The sequence below is a fragment of the Phasianus colchicus genome, chromosome 1, assembly GCF_987193195.1.
Source record: "Phasianus colchicus chromosome 1, bPhaCol1.hap1.1, whole genome shotgun sequence".
Classification (NCBI taxonomy): Eukaryota; Metazoa; Chordata; class Aves; order Galliformes; family Phasianidae; genus Phasianus; species Phasianus colchicus.
Genome location: NC_143436.1, coordinates 6,739,978 through 6,761,682, shown reverse-complemented (window position 1 = coordinate 6,761,682; position 21,705 = coordinate 6,739,978). Strand labels below are relative to the sequence as shown.

The 21,705-nt window shown below is 38.1% G+C and overlaps 1 protein-coding gene across 1 annotated transcript in view; it reads right to left on the bottom strand.

Moving 5' to 3' along the window:
* CELF2 (CUGBP Elav-like family member 2) overlaps positions 1-21,705 on the bottom strand; it is a 373,475-nt gene that overhangs the window by 288,607 nt on the left and 63,163 nt on the right. Inside the window, exon 2 of the mRNA XM_090134536.1 lies at positions 15,181-15,216. Within this exon, the coding sequence (XP_089990662.1) occupies positions 15,181-15,216 (36 nt within the window). The remainder of the gene's footprint in view (positions 1-15,180; positions 15,217-21,705) is intronic.

Sequence of the window (21,705 nt, the reverse complement as noted above, 5' to 3'; positions counted from 1 at the left end):
TAAACCAGTTCTGCAGGGTGCAATTCTTAAATGCCTTTTTCTTGTTCTGCTTCCCAACATATAATCAATATCAAGAACTGATAATCTCTTCCTCCCAGAAAGACAGCAAACTATATTTCACTGACGAAAATATTCCTTAATGCCTAATGCCAAAAACTGCACAGGAATTTCGGTCCTCCCTGAGGTGCAACATTTGGTTGAGTTCCTTGAGGTCTATGAATATAGTGATTTGTGAAAAAAGACCGTAAAAATATTTTCTACTCTGCAATTTTCCTCTATCATCCAAAGTGCATTCAAAATGTAAAATCATAAAATGCGTTGAAGATCTTTTGAGTTCCAACTCCTGGCTATGGGCTGGTTGCTAACCACTAGAATAGGCTGCCCAGGGCCCCTCCAACCTGACCCTTTCTGTACAGAACTATGTTCCCAAACTCAAGTACTTCTTCAGCCTTACCCAGTCAGCTCCCAACAGCTGAATGCTGTCACATGGCTGCCCTGTTTTTTTTTTCCCAGTCATGGGTGCACAAAGTACACAAGATAGCACTAATCCATGCAACCTCTATTCCTCTGAGATCCACACAAGTTCTGCAAGAAGGAAACCACACCAAAGCAGAGAAAAACTCTCTGTGCTGCATCTCTTTGATGCCCTCCATCAGTGCAGCAACAGATGACAACATATTGCATGTAGTCACAAAAGAACATACTTTAAATAGTACTCTTGTTACAAATTTGTAAACATAGCTAAGCACTGATAATATCTCCCTTCATGCTCGCTTTTGGAACAGCTGCTGTCACTGTTGCAGACCATCTGCAGGTAGGAAGGTAACTTAGCAAATACTTCTAAAATCCCACTGCTTAATGAGTAGGTAAGGAGGCACCATCAAAATCAGAGCAGCAGCAAGAGATGCTCATGCTTCTCTGTTCCCGCACTGCTAGCTCTTAGGACTAATTTCAAAGACTCGATAAATTGGACCTGGGTTGGCAGAAGTCAGCAGTTCCCAGGATTAATCATAGAGTCATAGAATCATAGAATCATTAAGGCTGGAAAAGATCTCCAAGATCATCTAGTCCAGCCATCAACCCATCCCCAGCATGCACTTAGCCCATGGCTCTCAGTGCCACAGTGCCTCAGTTGCTGAGAACTGTCCTGCATCTTGTGAAAGCACTGGCATAACCATAAGAATGATGTCATCCAATTCAACCACTCTCTCTTTATTCTTTAAAATAGGTTTGATTTTATTTTTTAATGTAAAGAACAGTAATTTGCACCATCTGAAGATGGCTTAAAAGATCTAAATTCACCACTTGGCTTATTATTGCATTTTCCTGAGCTTGGAAGCGAAGTTTACCCTCTGGATTTTGACACAGGGCAAGATGCCCTGATGGCATCATGGGGGATTTGGCGCAGATGAGCCCAAGGAAAGGAAAGGGCTAGGATGTGTAGAAAAGTGCTTGTTGTATGGGCAGCAGGAGGCAGCTCCATGTGTGGGAGGTGAGAGAAGGCAGCACGCTGGGAGTGGGAGAAGGCTACAAAGAAAGTCAGCTCAGAGGAGAGAGTGAGGAACATAAGGAATATCACAGTGTGTGGGATGAGATGAGAACAGAGATGTAGGTTTTTAGAGAACTTTAAAACAATTATAGGTTTTTGCCATGGGAGGTTCTGTTCCACTAGCACTTGCTTCCTTGTTACGTGCCTGGAATTGAAGCTTTCTTTGAAAGACCTTGCTAATACTATTTCATACTTTCAATTAACATTTTATTTAAATGCTTTAAGATAGTTTCTAGATACATTAAAGCCTTACTGATGAAATCTTGAATATAATAATGAAAATTTACATAACTAAGCCACATTTGCATTCAATAACAAGACAGCTTTCCAGTATGGAGTGTGCCATCAATAGCCCCCATTACTCATGTCTTCCTGAATTTTCCTAGTTGCAGCATTTACTTCAAATTCAAAAGGTTACAGATTTAGCTGGAAGAAAGAAGACTGTGATACCATCAGTGATCAGGTATCTTCCAAATTTCAGCTTGATATATCAGAGGGTATCAGTTTAACACACGTACTTGGCATATCAGGAGCTTTACAAGAGACACGTCTATATATTTTTTTTAATTTAGTATTCTTTTCTGTTAAAGAGAAAGAAAGTGTTCCTACCCTTTCTACAAAATACAACACGAAGTGTCAGTATCTTTCTATAGTACATCTGCACACTTCCCTGGGGATTTTTCATTATAAAATAATACCTCAGTTATCAAGGCACAGCATAATAAACCAGCATTCTGGACCAGTAAGAGACACAGAATCACTGAATCACAGAGTAACTTGGGTTAGAAGGGACCTTAAAGATCTCCATTCCAACCTCCTGCCATGGACTGGTTGCCCTCCAGCAGCTCAGGCTGCCCAGGGCTCCATCCAGCCTGGCCTTGAGCGCCTCCAGCTTAGTTTGGAAGGGACCTTAAAGGTTATAGACATTAAAGATCATTGAGACATTGGTGGCTGGTGCAGATTTTTTTCATGAAGACACATTTTGAGAATTTCTGAAAGGAAGGACTAGAAAAGATGTTGAGAGAAGATGATGCCTGGTGCATTGTGTGCCTGAGAGCAGCAGCACGGTGAGCACTGTGCTGGCAGTACTGGATGCAGAAAAATCATCAACCAAGAAATCTGCCTCCTGATACTCTTAGAGGTTCTTACACTGCAAGAATCATGCTGAGGGTAGGCTTGGAGATTTCTCTGGTTTTATCTTTGCTTGGGATTGTTTGCTTTTTCTTATCTTAGAGTTGATGCTTCACACTAAGATTTATGGAGACTATGAATCTCATAAGCCTTTAGAGAGTCATATGAGGCTGCCTTTGATGCATCCAGAATGCAGGAAACAGGAAAAAAAAATTATTTTCATTTTTTATTGGTAATGAGTTTTGTGAACTCTAGCTATAATTCTTTAAAGAATGTCTCACAGAATGGAGCTAATCCAAAGTTAAATATGAAAAAGGAAACGTTTGATTTTTGTTCATCCAAATAAATTATGGGAGCTGAAATTTGGAAGAAAACTGGGCACCTGTATCTGCCAAGAAAACAGAATATCAGAAGTTATAGAAGTTCTGAAAACCATAGAAAAAGAGTTGATAAAAAATCTTCTCACTGCTGTGAAAACAAGCTTGCATAGGGGAAGATTTTCTTGCAGATATTTATTTCCAGATCTGCCTCTTCTAGACTTTATCAGCTTGTCTTTCAAAGCAGCTGGTAGATAACACCAGATGAACCACTAGCTTCCTCCTGAACAACAACTCTTAAGCTGCTATGAAGATGCACAGCACCTGCCATGTGTTTTATATGTTTTATATTATCCAATACCTACTACCAAGCCTCTGCTGCATTCCACAAGTTAATAAAACATCACCTACTTAAGGCCAAAATTCAAAAACCTGCATGAGAATAGCAATACCTGACTGCCAGTGCTTCAACATCTGCCTGAGCTCTGAATTTTTCAAATGGGTGAATTTCTAAAATGTCTGTTATGTCTCTGGCACTGTAAGACAAACTCATGATGGGAATTTATTTCCCACTTATGTCACATTAACTGATGGAGCTGCTGAAGAAAGTCAATCACTCACAGGATGAAATGGAAGGCAGAGCCTTGCTCTAAAGTAAGCAGCACCTGAAGAAAGAACTGACAAAGTTTTTCCCAGTCCTTAAAGTAACTTTGTACTTATTTTTTTTTTAATCACTTTGAGTACTTGCCGTTCATCACTATTTTAACTGAAAAACTTCAAGCAATCTGTCTAAAAACTCTGCATTAATTTTAAGAGGTTCAGAGACCGATGAAGGCCTGGGGTTGTGGCACGAGATCATCTATAGCTCTACCAAATCAATATCTCCTTTAAACCACATCTCACTCTTTCACCTTGCAAGTTTTGAAATAGAAGATGTAAGCCACTGCTTTAACCAAATGTTTTTCTTACGCAATTTCTTCTCCCAGTTCAGCATGTGCACTATTTTCCTGAGGGATGCTGCTGCTTTTTTTTTTTTTTCCCCCTGCTTCAACTCTGAACTGTTATTTTCACAGGCGTTCTCTATAAAGGGTAGGAACATATTCAGCTCTGCATCATTTCTGTAAGAAAAAGCTACAGTGAAACACCAATTAGAGGTTTCTGGTACCGTACACTTATGGCTCACTGAATGCTTTCTTCTGAAGCTGGGGGCTCTGGACAATCGTGCAGCTCTTCTGAAACACAGATCACAGGGTTGCATACCCTTGCAAGTTGCATGCCACGTTTCTTTGATTGCCACCTTTCTCCTCCTCTTTCTGCTGCTCATCACACAGCTTTGGCTGCAGCCATTTGTGCTGACATGGGACTGGCTGCTGCCCATGGCTCCGCTGGGGTCAGAGGTGCAATATCTGTTCTGTTATTAGAGAAATTACTCAGTGCAATTTCACAGTTCAGCAGAACAGACTTATTGCTTGTATGCGCCGCGTGTGTGTGCGCCTTAACAAGCACTTAAAGTTTTTCTGCTTCTGTTCCTTCATGGAAACATCCATCTTTAACAGCTTTAGAAGTGTTAGCGGGGATGGTTTCTGTTCCTACCTTAACAAGGAATTACTACCTTGCATATAATAAGGTTTATAAGAGCAACATTTCCAATCTCTGCTATTAATTCAGAAACAAAAAGTGAGCTCCCGCTGCAGAGAAAAACTGAGGAAAGTAACAGGTGGCTTTTTAGTGACATGATTACTTTTATTATTTAATTCTGAATATTCAGTGTTAGCAGCAGCCATCCCTTCTTGTGAACGCCTTTCCAATTTCGATTGCTTGATCCAAGTTATCTGTTTATTTCTGCAAAGGCAGGACCAGGGAAAAGCAAAGCTATTTCTGCAATATTTTATTTTATTTATTCTCAATGAAAATGAGAAGATCTTTTTTTACAGCTGCACAGCTTGTAATGTCAGCTCTAAGCAATCAGCTAAAAAAAAAAAACAAAAAAAAAACCTCCACAGTCACTCTGCAGGTTTAAAAAAAAAAAAAAGAAAGAAAAAAAGAAAAAAGAAAAAGAAGGAATCAATTCATGTTGTCACAGTCTATCTAGAGTCATATTGTCCCCAGTCATTGATACAGAATGAGAACATCTGGGGATTCAATTACTCATGACATGAATAATAATATTTCATTCTTGTTAAATAGAAGTTTTTAGTTGCAGGAACTTCTGCTCCCTTCACCATGTGATCCTGGAATGAGAGCTCACAGCAACTGAGACACAGGAAGCCATGGTCCCTTTGGCATCTGTGGTGCATCACTGCAGCTATGTCTGCATCTCCAACAGAAAATCTTAATAAAGTAAATAATTTTTGAGGAGAAAGATGGGCTCCTGACCTCCAAGACCTCACAGATTTCTTAACTATCACAATGGTCCAAATTTATAGCCTGGGTCAGAAAAACTCACTTGCCATTTGAACCTATGTCGATGACACCTGCAGCTGTTCAGTGCATTTGATTAACCCAAACCACCAATCTAAATAGCTGTAGGAGCTATCTAGGCTTATATTTTGAGCTTCCAGTTTGAGATAAACCTCAATTCTTATGTTTCAAGTGTTTGCTACCAAAATGGTGTTTCTGGTGTGTCACTGAGTAACATAGTTTAAAGCAGTCATAGGCATGGGTTGAGGGTTGGACTAGATGATATTCATGGTCTTTCCAACCTTAACGATTCTGAGATTCCTTTTCTTTCTTGATCAGGTACAGCTGCCTGTAGTCTTAGTGACAAAGCTAGGATCAAATCAGATAATGCTCATTTTCCAAAACTGGGTGGCAATACTCGCTCTAACATTGCACTACCTGGTGCAATAACACTGATATCAGTAGGACTCTTCTGAAAATTAAGCAGTTCTGAAAATTAAACTGTTGTGAGATGAGTATATAAAAGTCCAGAGGCCAAATATGCAGACAGGGCTGAAAGTCACTTCTGTATTTTCTTTTGCTAAATGAAGCCTGGCACGTTGTTTTCTCTCATCTTTTCTCATTCATTAAAGGTAGATTATGGCAAACAGACATGACTTACATGTTCTCTACAGCATCATGGCTTTTCTAAAGTGTAAGATCTCCCTGCAGGAAAGGGTGCAAAAGACTTACAAATTCCAGTGATTGGAATGAAAAATATATTCTATTATAGCCCAGCTAGGAGAAATGCCATGCCGACACTTTGCTACTGTAGATGTGCTGCACAGGACACAACTTGCAAAATATACTGGGAGGACATACAGAGAAAGTAGGGTAGGTCCTCAGTGGCTCAGAACTGGTAAAACATCATCACTACTAATAGTCACAGCAACAGAACAGCCACTATGAGACTGTTCTGAATGCGTGAGATCGGGGCTCGCGGTTGACTTTTGCTGACCGCAAAACCTTTAGGTACTGCCTAGTTATAATGGCAAGCTCCAGATGTGAAAATCTGCATCACCTCATGGGAGGAATCTCAACTCAGTGCCCTCCAAGAATAAAAAACAGTCACCAATTACTGCTTGCAGGTCTTGTGCTTGGTTTTATGTAATGTATCTAGTCCCACTGCGATCATTGCCTTTTAAAAATGTTTAACATTTATGGACTCCAGTAAAAATGTTTTTAATATAATGTAGATGAAGTATAAACCATTAACCTTGAACACAAGGGAAATGTGCAAGGGTTTTGGTGGTTTTTTGTTGTTGTTTTGTTTTGTTTTTTAACCTCTAAATATTTTAGTAAGAGTAGTCTAAGTTTTGCTAAGATAGCAAATCTTTTGAAATCACTCAAATATTTGTAATTTTTGCAAATGATAAAATATTGCTTATGTCATTAAAAAAGTGATACTCAGAAGGCAGAGAACACTGAAGAGAGACTAAACGGTATCTGTGCTGTCCTATGAGTAACAGTACAGGTTTTCTGACATTGTCCATCCATGTCTTACTACTGTTCTTCTGGGACCAATGCTAAGGATCACACATAAAAAATGCTGTGTATCAGCAATTCATTTCTAATTATTTATTAAACATATTACATAAGAGTAAATGCATAGAGAACATGATTGGGAGACTGGCTGCAGCAGAGGGCCGTGCTGCCATCTAGGTGGAGCTGGATAGGCTGGAGGGGTGGGCTGACAAGAACCTCATTAAGCTGAGCAATGAAAATTGTGGAGTCCTGCCCCTGGGGATGAACAACCCATGACATCAGGACATGCTCAGGTACCCGCTAGAAAGCAATTCTTCAAATAATGATCTGGGGGTCCTGGCAGACATCAAATTGAATATGAGTCAGCAATGAGTCCTTGTTGCTAAGAAGGTTGACAGTAATCTTGTCGGCATTAGAGTGTCACCAGCATGTCAAGAGAGGTGGCCCAGTTCTAGGCCACCAGTACAAGAGAGACCTGGGCATACTGGAGGGAGTTCAACACAGGGCCACCAAGTTGATGAAGGGGCTGGAGCACTTCTGCTAATGGCAGAGACTGAGGACTGTTCAGCCTGGAGAAGAGGAAGCTCAGAGGGATCTCATCAAGGTCTATAAATAACTGAAAGGTGGGTGCAAACAGGATGGAGCCAGACTCTTTCCAGTGGAGATCTGTGTCAGGTGCAGAAGCAATGGGCACAAACTGGTACACAGGAGGTTCACTGTGAACATCGGGAAGCAATTCTGTGCAATGCAAGTGATGGAGCACTGGCAAAGGTTACCCAGAGTGGTTATAAAGTTTCCTCCTTGGAGATCACCAAAAGCCACCTGGATGCTGAGCACCCTGCTCAGTGTGCCCGTGCTCAAGCAGAGGTTGGATGAGTTGAAGCCAGAGGTCCCTTCCTCAGCCATTCTGTGGTTCTGTGACAAAGCTCTATATCAATCACATGCCTATGGAAAGAGAAAGCTCTTCCACATCAACAAAGCTCTCCTAGACTTCTATTGCTGAGTAGCTGCTACAGAAGCAGATGTGTATACGTTTGGGTGTTTTTTTTTAGCTTCCTCCCCCCCCTCCCCCCCAGTGTATATTTACATCTGAGTTTATTCTCAAAAAGTTTTGTTCTCTCCACTGACTTTCAAAATAACTTTTCTCTGATGATCTTCAATGCTTAAACATTGTTCAAGCAAAGGAGATACAGAAATGACTGACTTTTTAACAAGTATTTTGACTGGAAAATAAAGCTTGGTAAAGGATTTGTGTTTTAAGATTGCTCCCTTTACTGTTTCTTATAACAGATTGACCACTCAGTACCCACCTGTAATGGATCCTTTCTCTGTCTTCATTCAAACTACTGTTCAGAGGCTCATTTTTCTGAGAAAACCCAATACTAAAGTCAAATCTTCTCCCCAGACCAATGTAAATTTAACTTTAACCAGTAAGATATTGCAGCACTATTAAGTGGAACAGATAATGAACCTAAATAACTGCTCAATCTTATTAGTGTAGCCCTCATATACCTTCCATTTTACTTTAAGCCCTGCTGCTTAGCATTCATACTGCCTGATTTGAGACTAAAATTAGATTATAGGAATGCGTGCTTTTTACAAGAGGTCTTTTATTTGTTCCATAAAGTATTTAGCACTCTTTAGGCACTGTATAAATAAAAATAATCACGATCTTGGAATTCACCTTCAGGAATGGAAATGAAGAGATCCAAGTCCTTTCATTTCAGATGCACATTATCCTCATTGGGCACATTTGGATGGCAAGTCTTTGTAAGGCAAGTTAAAAAGATGCTTGGAAGTCTGGTAAAGGTGAATAATAGAAAAAAAAAAAAAAAAGAAAAAAAAAAAGAAGAGAATACGTCTCTAGTTTTAGAGTTTTACAGTAGGGATTAAAAATAAAAGCCCTACCAGACTTTTAAAATAAAAATCTGCTGTCAAATCCATTAATGTTTATGAGAGATGCTCAGGATTGCTGGTGAGAAATGGTGGTGGGTTCAAAACCCAGGTCACTGAGCAAAATCTCTTATGCTCATTTTAAGATTCAATAGCTGCGAGTAATTAGGAGCCATTTCAAGACTGTGAGAAGTGATTTCTGAGGGCTCTGCATGGTGAAAACAGTTATCTGCCTTCTGGGTCAGAGCTGTATCAAGTCCAACAATCACTTTTGTCTGACTTTCCCCCTCCTTCCCAGAGTCTATATTTAGCACTTAAGTACCAAATATCGAAAAGTTTTTTGAGGTTAAGCATGCCATTGTCCTCAAAACTCCAGCAGGCATCGGCTTACATCATTTGCTGCTTTAACACTTCTAAAACTCAGCTTGCTAGTACTCACCTTAAATTAAAGCTATCATCAGGTGAAACATCTAGTTAACGCTGTTCCCCCAGGCTTTACTTTCAGGCAGCATAGAAAGAAAAACAATTCCCCAAGGTTATTCACCCTGTCCTGAGATAATGCACCTATTTCTTTTCATTTCTCCCTTGGTTCTTTACGCAGAGTGTGTTTGTGATACCTAAATTTAGGCAGTGTGGTTCCTACCATTGGTACCTTTGTAATTTTTGAATGCAAGTCATCAGTAAGCACATATGGATAATCACCTCTGTGTTTGTTAGACTCCTCTTAAGACTTTAAAAATATCTCTCCAGAAAGGGATCAGATTGCACATAAGTGTGTTTTAACATCACATCAGTTGTGAATTTTGAATTTAAATTTTGTATATTTTGAAAGGGATGTAAAAAAAAATTTTTTTAAATTTCCAACAGCTCTCATAATGAATAACTCCATGTCACATTTTAATGGTATTGAAGTTTTCTTCAAAAAAAAAATAATAATAATCAGAATAGCAAAGAGAATTTTAATATTATTTCTTCAGGAAAACAGATTCACCTTACAATCACAGCAAACCCATTCTATCTCAAATCATTACTGTTACTTACATTACTGCCCATCAGAAATACCAAACAGCATCAGAGTATTATTGTACGGTGCAGATAATGGATAATAGGCAGTCCTGCTTGCAGTACAGAAAAATAGCTCAAAATGGATGAAAGAAAGTATAATTTAGAAATAAGCATCTGAGGCACAGAGAATGTCAAATGTAAGATTTTTTTAAATGATCAGTTAAATTTGAGTCTCAATTTAAAATAATGATTTTCTTCAGAAAGTGGCTGGCATCCAAATTGTGAAAAACCTGCTCTTTCTAACAGTTGACTTTAGAACATTAAATATCGAGGGCTGAAATCTTTTTATTTTCCTTTTAATGATGTGGTTTCAGAAAAGATACATGATGATATCATTTCTAAAGACTAACTCTGGTTAGCTACATATAGTTTGACATTCAAGAGATTTTAATGTTATCAGCTACCACTGCCTGCCTCCCAGTTTTCATGACCTATTATTTATATGCCTTTAAATGAAAGTGAGTTTCATGAAGGGATTTAGAGGCAGAAAGCAGAATGTCTGCATTCAAAGAGAGGGTCACAAGTGGACTATACCAAATCCCTGCTTTATAGAAAGAAGAATAAATTTCAGTAAGTCTTGTATAAAGGTAAGGAAAATTATGTTGTACACTGGGACAAAGAGATGTATGCTGTAGGTATTCAAGTCTGACATCACTAGCAAAGCAGCTCAGGTGTCATGAAAGGACATCCACCCATCCATCCATCTATCCATCCATCCACCTGTCCATCCAACACGAAGCATAAGCAGGGAAAGGTATAACTTGGTGTTCTTAGAATTAGAGAAATTGTCAAGACTTTACCCAGAAGGGGTCCAGAAGAGCAGAGGTGGACAACCTCAGCTACTTGATCTATGCAATACCCATGAAGATAGCAACTGACCTGGATTTAGCCTACATCCTTATTATTGTCAGGGGAAAAAAAAAAAAAAAAAAAAAAAAAAAAAGATCCTTTTCATTTCATAGTAATTAAAATGCTCATGGATATTTTATTAACTCACTCTACAGAACCACATAGATTTTATAATTCATCCAAGCACTTACAAGTAGTTACTTGGGTGAGGCTGTCAAGACAGAAATGATTCAAAACCTTGTGTACTTAGTTCCTTGGAAGACATATCATTCCCTAACACAATGGTATTAGAAAGACTGCTGACAGTTAGTGATCAAGAGATTTCATTTTGCTTGTCATATGGTGGGTTGTCAATTCTTCTTTTCCCTTTAGATAAAAGCTTAGTTGCATTAGATTTAAATAATGGCGAAGTTGCAGGTTAACATTTTTCAAAAGTACTGAGGTAACTTCAGTACTCAAATTCTATTTTCAAAATGCTGTAGACACATGGGAACATGTCTTTACAGTAAATGGAACTTAGACATCATTAAAGAAATTTATGGAATGGGGGAGAATAAAATTTTAAATCAAGAGGGCTTACAGTTTGTACCCTACTCCAGATTGCTAGTTTAAAGTACATGATGTCCAGAAATTACTGTGGTTATAAGAGAATTTAAAAGATTTACATTTTGAGTATACCTTTTTGGCACAGCAATGTATTCTTGCGGTCATACTTTGTTGCAGATTTCATCCCACCTTTTCAAAAAAGTTCAAATCATACTTCTAAGATGGCCTTCACCTCAAAATCCAAGAGGAAGAGACTATTTAAACTTTACTCTGACCGAGTAAACAAAGCAAAATCAAGCCACTACATATAAGACGAAAACAAAAATTTTACTTCTGTTATCATTACTAAACTTAAGCAAATAAATAATCCATGTGGTTTGTCTATATTTAAAATATTTGTTCTTTTTAAATATAAAGTGCCTTTCACAGAAGCAAAGAGAAGGAGCTAGAGACTGAAACCATTCCTTTGATATTGCAGTGGGGTATTTTCTTGTTTAAGCTCCCAATATCATCTCCCTCGTGCCTGTAGGGCTTTGCACTGTTCACGAGCACTCTACCTCACTAAATTACATCTCTCTGGACATGTTGCCAGCTTAGCTCAAATGATGGTCTGTGAAGGGCTGGTTGCAAGCTAGTGTACCGTAAGGCTTTAGGAGCTTATCTTCATTCATAAATTGTTCTGCATCATACATAAATTGTGGGTTTCTCAATTTAAGATATACATGCTTTTAATAATTTTAGTTTGGTCTCTTATCATAGATATCATCTATATAATATGGAGAGCAAATACAGTTTGAAATAGGACTGCTATAGTAGTTATAGCACATCTAAAAGGAAAAAAAAATAGGCCAGACCTTTATTAAATTTTAAAGTATGTCTTTGCTACACTCTTGTAAAGATCCAAATAGGGTATTCAAATCTCTAGAGATCACCAGTATAATTTCTTTATCATGTTCCATTTAAAATTTAATTATGTAGTCTACAACAAGAAATATCTGAGTACTCTAAATAGGTCATGCAATGAACAACTTAATATTATTATAAAGTTTTCCTTGTGAAGATCCTTTCTTTGATGTGCTGTTGCACACAGAAATCCTTTCTTCGAAAAAACAATATACATTCACAGACATAATAATGTCATTTAATATAAAAGTGGTAAAGCTTCTTCAACATATTTTAAGTTGAAATTTCCAATTCCTGCTCAAAGCTTCCCCCATCGGAAATAACTGGTAAATTAGAACTGACACAATATAATCATACAGAATATTCTTGTATCTTTCTACATGCAGAGTTAATCTATTAAGTTTCCTTATAAATGATGTTCACTAACTCAGATTTTCCCACTTCTTTCTATGAATGAAACACATTCTTCAGTGACAAAAAGTAAAATAATTTTTACTTCCTCTTTAATTTAATTATTAGATACCAAGAAGCAGTATTTTGTGGAAAATTACTACATTAAAAAACCACCATTTACACAGACACTTTGTTACAGGCACATAAGGAGCCTATCTTGATTATTTTGGAAGAGAAAATATTCTTCCCTGTAAATTCTTACTATTTATATTTCTGGGAAAAAAAAAAAAAAAATCCCTAACATCTTTCCAGTAATTCAACTATGTGCAATTCAGAAGTTTGGTTTTGCCTGTTCTGTTTGTTTGTTGGATTTTTTTAATAGCAGCAACTAATTAATGCCACTGGTGCCTAAATCTTTCTGATAGCCAAACAAAACTCAAGTACAGACTCACACACACCTTACAATGAAAATCCTATCATCAGATTTGCAACTGCTTGAAGTGTGTTGGATCAGTCCTGGGAACAAATATATCCATTACTGCCCAGAGAAAAGGCATTGTGTTTCGCTGCATAAATGGAAGCTGGATTTCTAGAAATACTGAGTGTTTTTTCTGTCCCATTGGATGAAACACAACTAGCAGAATTACTATGGGAAAGCAGCGGTTATTAGTTGTTGCACCTTGAAATGCAATTAAAATTTCATAGACTCGTTAAGGTTGGAAAAGATCACCTAGTCCAACTATCACCCTGTCACCACCATGTCCGTCAAACCTGTCGTTCAGTGTCATGATATATGATATAAAGTAGTTTCAGAGGATGGGGTGGGAAACGATGTGCTGGTGGTGGGGAAATTAGACTGTTTCACAGTTATAATTAATAACAGCAAAATGGCTCACTTAAAATTTGAATGAAGAACATAAAATATCAGATTAATGCATGAAAACAGAAGATTAAAAGCTCCAGGGAACCTCTTGCTTAGAGAAATGCAGGAAAAGGCGAAGCCCAGAGAAGGCTGAGGACCAGCCAGTCTGCATGCAGCCACAAACATTTGTTTAAAATCTAGACAAGATCATCGGTTTTAATATTTATAACATAATTACATTGCCTTCTGCACATTGTTTGTATAATCTGATTTTTACTTGCGACATCTTGCCATGGTTGAAATTAAAGGCTTGTGGTAATAACTTGAAAAACACATTTAGGCAATCATTAATGGCAAGTATGAAACTGGATGTTTATTCAAGCACCTGGATCTCTTGTTTTAACTTTAAATTAAAGTGGAATTCATTTCAGCACTGCAAGGACTGCATGTTTCCAGTATATTAGTCATATAATACCTAACCAATCAGGAGCATGAAAGCAAACTGGAAACATTTTAACACTAAAGTGAATAAAAGACATTCCAGACTTTGTTGAATTGTTATTTTTGTTTTCATTTTATATGAAGAATTGTGATTTTTTTTTTTTTTTTTAAAGGAAGATGAATAAAATCTTGTGTTAAATAGGCTTGGTCACTGCTCAGCCCTTCAAATCCTTTGTGAAACTTCACCATTGTAACTGCTTGCACAATCAAATGATGGTAAGTCATAAAAATGAACCTAATGAATGAACAACTGATATAAATTTTGAAGCTACAAAACAAAGTGATACATTACAGAGGGGTGGAAAAAACATCCAATTCTGTGAAGGTCTGCATTTATGCAGCTTATCAATACAGATGAGTCAACTAATGAAACCCCACATCCCATAAAGGTAGATGATTTTTCTCTGCCTTTGAAGCAGAAATAATTCACGTGTATTACCATGCCTAACGAAAACAGATTTTTCTGTTGAATTATTCCTTTATCTATTGTATGAACTACAACATTGCTACTAATCAGAAGGTATAAAAACACCCCAAACCATTATTTCATTAAACACCACCATACTTAACGGAGCAAAACTGATGGCAGAAGAGGCAAGAAACATGAGACCACCATTTTTTAGCTCTCTAGGCATCTCTATTATGTGACAGGTTATCACATCAGATTTTCCCCCCTTCTCTCCACCCTTTTCTCTATCTGCATGATAACAGCATTTTAATGCATCCTTTGACAATATGTAGGCAAGTCTCTCTTCAAAAACCTCTATTGCAGCCTAGGAGTCCTGTCTAGTTCTATTATTTTATGAAAAGCTTTCCCAGCACAGAAGAATTTGATCTAAGCTGTTCTGCTTTCCAAATGAAAATGTCTTAGGATCACAGTGTTTTTTTTTCTCCCCAGTCTCCAAGTTTCCCTCCCCTCTTCCCTCAGGTGAAATTTAAAGCAAAAGGCAAACCACCTGCAGTGGGTATCATTGCACAGCTGGCAGAGGGCCACAGCTGGGTTTTTTATTTCTCAGGTACACAACTGTGCTAAGCCTCAAAAAAAACCCTCCAACCTGTTGTGGGCTGTGGAGTATGTCTGCTCCAGTATTTCACGGTCATATTTCCCTCTCCTCCCTGCATCCCCAGTTCTCAACATCCCAGCAGTTTTCTGTAGGAAAAAGATTATGTTCTGTCCCAAAACGTCATATGGTCTTCTAGCAGCTTCCAGACATTGTTACCAAGTCAGTTAAGAGCCACTTGCTTACCTTGGTAATGCTCCAGATAACTCTGTGGCAGTCTCTCTGAAAGACACAAAGTGAGGAAAAATTAATTTTCTCTTTAGAACAGCAATAATTTTTAAAAAACATTTTTATACCACTTGTATTTTATAGAAGTGCACACACACTCAATTTTATATGCAAACGCGTCACTGACGGATGCAGAGTTTGTACGATCATATACACAAGAATGTGAAAAACAGACGATGGTGTGTGATCTAAGGACTTCCTCAGAATAAAATTCTCAATAGCTTCATTACTCATTTTTAAGCATAAAATTATCACTCCTTCAAATGCCAGCACTGTGTGATATCCTACATAGCTAAAACGCAGCACTGGGCCAATTTTCCAGTGGAAAAAGTTCCCTTTTTCAGTTCTGCAGCAACAACAAGGGATCAGATGTATTTATGATGATGTCGTGTACTGAGAAAATGCCGAAATATGTGTGACCCTCTTATCTTGGGTTTTAGGCAACAGTTATTTTGCAAATGTTGTGTTTTTGATCCAGTGTACTCATTTGAATCTACTTTGTGGGTGTGAGATATGCCTAGGGGGAAACAAAGTGTGAGATATCAAAAGTGAGCTTTTTGTAACCAGTGTGCCACATTAAAGCACAATTGAATATATTATCATTACCTACAGAATCCTTAAGCTACATTGCAGATCTATCACCAGTGTTTGTCTGGTAACACAGAATCACGGAATCATGGAATCTTCTGGGCTGGAAAAAACCTTCAAAATCATCTTGTCCAACCATCAATCTGACCTACAATGTCCCATCAATCAGCCACGTCCCTCAGTATTACATCCACATCTTTTAAATGTCTCCAGGAATGGGGACTCAATCACCTCTCTGGGCTGCTTGTTCCAACACTTGCCCACTCTTTACATGAAGAAATTCTTCTTGATAACCAATCTAATCCTCCCCTGGCGCAACTTGAGACCATTACCTAACAACTTTTCTTTGCGTCTCAACTTTGCAGTTCATTGGTCATAGAAGGTTCCTCAATCATCCTAGATTTTTGCTTCACAAAGTACAGATCAGAAAAGTGCTCAGTGAATGCAAAGAGGAATAAGCAGAAAATAAAGACAGTTGACACCATTTTCCTGCATGCTTCATTCAGCAGCAGTCCAACACATACACAAGGCACTTGAGAAGTGCCAGCTCCCACAGCAGGAGCAGCCAGGTAAGTTCCTAGCAGGTATTTGTGATGAACAAAGTCCACGATGCAAATGACATCAAAGGCGAGAGAATGGAGAAAGAGGAAGATAACATAAAGTTAGAGAGGAGCAATACACACTTGGTTTCTATGGGGAAATTTGATGCAGCCATTAGACACGTTACTGTTGTTAAACCTTCATGCATATTGGTATCACTTTATTCTCCAAGCTCTATTTATAATCTATACAAACAGTTTTCTGCAAGCTATCAATGAACTTAATTGCTAAATGGTTCCAACATCCAGGAAATTTTTCCCTTCCACCTCTAATCACAGTCACCATCCCCTTCCATTCAAATGTTTTTTTTTGTACTAAAAAGTGAGGTTGGGCATTTCTTTGCTTCTTCCTCTAAAGTGACTGCCTAACTCTTAGCCACTTACTATTGCTCTTGTAACAGACTGCCAGAAATGTTATTGCTTTGGGCAATGGGACCCCAGTTTATAAAATAGCAGTTGGTCATCCAGCTTAAAAAGACAACCAGGCAAATCAGAGGTTGCAGCAAGAAGCAGAAGAATTCACGTTCAAAAGAGGATATTAAACTGGAATTGTATTGCCAGCTTCTGACCAGAGCAGTGAGTGATTGGTGCATCTAAATTTCTAAAGATTTTCATTTTTGTTAAATAACCCACTCTGCAAGACATGCCAGCCTTATGAAAATAATTATGCAATATTCAATACTCTGGTAAAATATCTGAATGTGACCAGAATCTTAAACAAAGATGTTGCAGGTCTTTAGCATATAAATTTTTAATGTAATTAATTGTGTTGCCAGTTTTACATTTGGGCAGATCAAATTCCAATTTTAAGCAAAAATGTGTAAGGTAACAATTTTTCAAATATAGATCAAGCTCACATAAAACTGTAACTTGCACATAAAAGAGAAGAAGCCTGATTACTTCCCAGCTATTCAAAGTTTTTAGTTTCTTATCAACTCATCAGCATTAAAGACAAAAAAAACAAAACAAAACAAAACCTAATCAACCAACCAAAAACTTCAGAATAATAAGCTAAAAATATTATTTTCCTAGAAAACAAACATAATGATCCTGGAAATAAATAGCACACTGACTGCTGAAGATGGTTAATGTCCACTGTGAGTGTGCTATAAATATCAGGAATAGCGGCACTGCTCTATAAATATATTTCATGGGAGTTTAAAAAGAAAATCTTATGGAGCAAATTACTCATCAAGAATACCCTTAAAGTTTATTTAAAGATAACGGATACTCATTCTGCAGTATTTCAAGAAACTGAAGCTAGACATACAACAAAATTTCAGATTCCTACTCCCAAATGACACATAAAATAAACACGAAAGAAAAAAAAATATTGATAAAAACAAGAGAATTACACTCAAAAGACAATGAATATGAGATCATGTATTTTCATGTCCTGCCTACAATACGCAAGGACAACCTTGAAAAAGAGTGCAGGTATAAGCCTAAATGCTTCATCTAGACTGCCCCAAATCCCACTGAAATCAGTGCCAATGCAAATGGGATGAGCTAATGCATAACAGAGCTAAGGACAGAAGAGGACAAGACTAAGGAGCCTGGAAAAGCTGTTAGGTAGAAGATGACATTACAGTCACAGAGTTTCCAGGAAGGTCATTTACAATTTCCAGGTATTTTGCATTCAGCTATGCAGGACAGATCTGGGACAAGATGGTCCACCTATGGAAGGTGTTGAAGCCAGGAGGATGCCAGATGGGAGGTCTGCACCTCAAAATGCTGTCCTGTAACCCATGGCCTTCCTGAAGTCAAAATGAACATTTTCAAACTGTTCTCTAGGTCTGCAAGGGGCTTTCATCTACTGAAGAGGCTCTGCACCCTCCAGAGAGAGATACATCATTAATCTCAAAAGCCAGAAAGCCAAGGTGGGCAAATGAAATACCACCCCACACTCATATTTTGCCATTTGTCTCCACAGGCTGAAAAATCCTTCCCATAGGATCCGAGTGGGATGTGTACCAAAGCAGAAAAGTATAAATATTTTAGTCAAAACCTTATACTGAAGTGGAAGTGGGAAGATCTGCATAAAGATGAGCAAACAGACTTTGCTGCCTAATGGTCTTGTTTAGAGAAAGTTGCTCAAGAGAACTCTTCAGAATATTTGGAAAGTGTGGTGTTTGTATTAAATGCTTTGTTCGCTGAGAAATCATATGGTGCCCTTCTCTCAGAGGCTGACTGGCAGCTGTTGTTACCCACCTACGTGCTGGGTTTAGCACAACACAGCTTTGAGGTTTTAACAGTGGAATGTTTTTGTCTGATTTAATGCTTTAAGATGTGCTTCTGCCAAGATGTAAACTGAGGCACAAGAGGCAGGGCAGGGGTAACCTTTAATGTATCCTCCTAGATGCATGCCAGGAAACTTAGCAAACACTCAGTTCAAGTCTTGTGAGTCAGGACTATGCTTAGAAACAATTTTTGCTTCTTCAGGATCACGGCCCTTGGTGATCTGGAAAGCCTTACGTCTCTATTGAGAACACTTTTTGTTCTTAAAAGAAAAGCATATAGATTCGAGTCAAGCAATGTAGCGGGGTGCTGGGGAAGATGCAAAAAGAAAGCAGCAACACATCTCTGCAATTGTGTCAGTGTTCTTCCTTCAACATCTCACACTTCGAAGAGCAGATAAAGCCCGCCTACAGCACATGAGGCAAACAAGGATAGGGACATAAGGATAAGAGCAAAGCTGAAGAAACGTTCTGTATGGTGTGCTATTAAGAAAGCAGCACAAATGCAAGCAGAAGACTCCCAAAAGCAGAATACAGGAGACTTCCAATCTGTGAAATGTCTGTGTTCTATGGTCATGGTCTAAAGCATCTGAGCCAGTAGTCACTGAAGGTCCTGTCTTCTGCAGAACAAGAGACCACAGGACATTTTATTCCCTAGTATGAGCTGCAGCAGCTATTTCCTGCCACTTCTACATGCTTTCTTTGAAGCTCAAAATACAAAGAAACAAACAACACAACCCAACAAAGATCACTTGATATTTCTGTCTTGAGTGAAGCTTTCAACCCTTTATTAAAACCCTTAGCATGTCCAAAAAAGGGCAACAAAGTTGTGATGAGTCTGGAGCACAAATCTTATGGGAAATGGTGGAGAGAGCTGGGATTGTTTAGTCTGGAGAAAAGGAGGCTCAGGGGACACTTTATCACTCTCTGCACCTTCCTGAAAGGAGGTTGTAGTGAGGTGGGGGTTGTCCTCTGCTCCCAGGTAACAGTGACAGGATGAGAGGGAATGACCTTACGTTGTATTGGGAATGGTTCAGGTTGGATAGTTGTAAAATTTTCTTCTCAAAAGGTGAGCAGTCACAGTCCCTGGAAGTGTTCAAAAAAAGCGTAGATGTGGCACTGAGGGTCGTGGTTAGTGGGCATGGTGGGGATGGGTTGACAGTTGGACTGGATGATCTCAGAGGTCTTTTCCAACCTCAATGATTCTATGATTCTAAACAGAACACTAAAAGTTGCATGACCATTAATCAAAACAGAAAAGATATATTTGTGAATTGAGAAGTAAGTATGAGCTTAATAGAAATAGGGTATTCTAGAGGAAGACTTGAGAATTCTTATATTTTTCCAGAAACATCCACTGTGGTTGTAGCTGGATATGCCACCACGTTGACACAGTGAATGTAACAAATGGCAATAAAGTTGATAACTAAGAAGTCCAACCTTGAACTTCCAAATTTTATAGAGCCATGAATTTGTTCTTTGTTTTATGCCACGGGCAAATGCAGTTTGCCAGAGCAAATGATGCACTGGATGCTTTTGGTCACTCTTTCCAATAGTCTACAGAGGGAGCAGAATCTGCAGTACCAAGTGTTTGTATAGCAGCAGGGCTAGAAAAGCAGGGTTTGAGAGGGGTCCACCACATACAGCTGAGTGATTTGATTCCATTCATAGTGCTGATAAATTCTGTGACCACCAGCTCAAAAAGATGCATCTCGTTAATTTCAATGGCTTTTAACCAGGCCGTCAATAAAAAAGCATTTAAAATTGTATGTATACCTGTTTGCATGCATACAGCTACTGCTCAGACATGCATCAGTGGTGCACCAAGAGAAAAGACGGCTACTAATTGTCAGTATAAAGCAGAACTAAAGAAAAGTTTACAAAGGGAAATGAAAGATTTTCCACTTAAAGCAAGGGAGAACAACTGAAGAGGAACATTAAATTAGCTTTAAAAGGAAAGCTGTATAGGGAGGAATATAATTACTTAGCTGGAATTTCACCAAGATTTGGGAGTCAATGCCTCTACTCTTGCAGAAAACTGCCATGGGATTTTTAATGACCACAAGTGGTCAGGACATTGATTTCACATTTCAGCTGAAAAATGGCATCTCCAAAGGCACATTGTCTCCGCTCTTCTCCAAATCACATGGGGCACTGTGTCTGAGTTGACTTGAAAGAATTAATAGTGCTTTCTGAAATACCATTATGAGACACAACATATTTCACTCATCTCAAATTGGATAGTTTCTTGCCTTTTTGAAGTGCACCAAAATAAACAAGCTCTGTTCGGATAGAACATGAGGTTAGATGTTCTCCTGAACTCTGGTTTTGTTATGTCAAATTCAGTGGATTTCAGGTTGTGCTTTCTTGGCATCATGTGCTTTTAGAATATTTATTTATTTATTTATTTGTAGTTTTTAGAACTATACCTTATAACCAGCGAAGATTAAAATAGTAAAAAATAGTTTTCAAAAATAAAATAAAATCTTCAAGAAGAGAGAGTATGTTGCTCTTTTACATGACAGACAGCAAATAAGTACATTGAGTTTTAAGACTTTGTACAGAGTTTAACTAGTGAAGAAGTATCATACATTTGCAGGAGAAATACTGCATAAACAGTCTCTGAATGTGCTATTTAAGTACAAGCTAAATACTCTTTTTTTAGGAAGTGATGTAACAAGTTCCTATGTAAAAATCTATTTCTATACAAGCTGACATTCTGCAAGATTATCTGAGAGAGATAAAGGACATGAGCAAACATGCTTGTTGCTTTCCTACCATGATTATTTTTAAAGGCTGCATTTTTCACTGTTCTAAATTTGCTATTTCTGAATTTTTCATTTCTCCTTAGGTAAAAAGGATAGAAAGCTCTGTGTATTCAGTGATAAGAGCCTGCCATCAAAATGATGGAATTCCAGGGAGCATCCAAAATATAAATAATGCTTCAGCACATGCCCTCTTCATTGTGACTATTTTCTATATTTCATAAAGATTTAAGTTTCACTTTAACATCCCCCCCAAACATCTGTGAAGTCAGAAATCTTTTAACTTAGAAACTG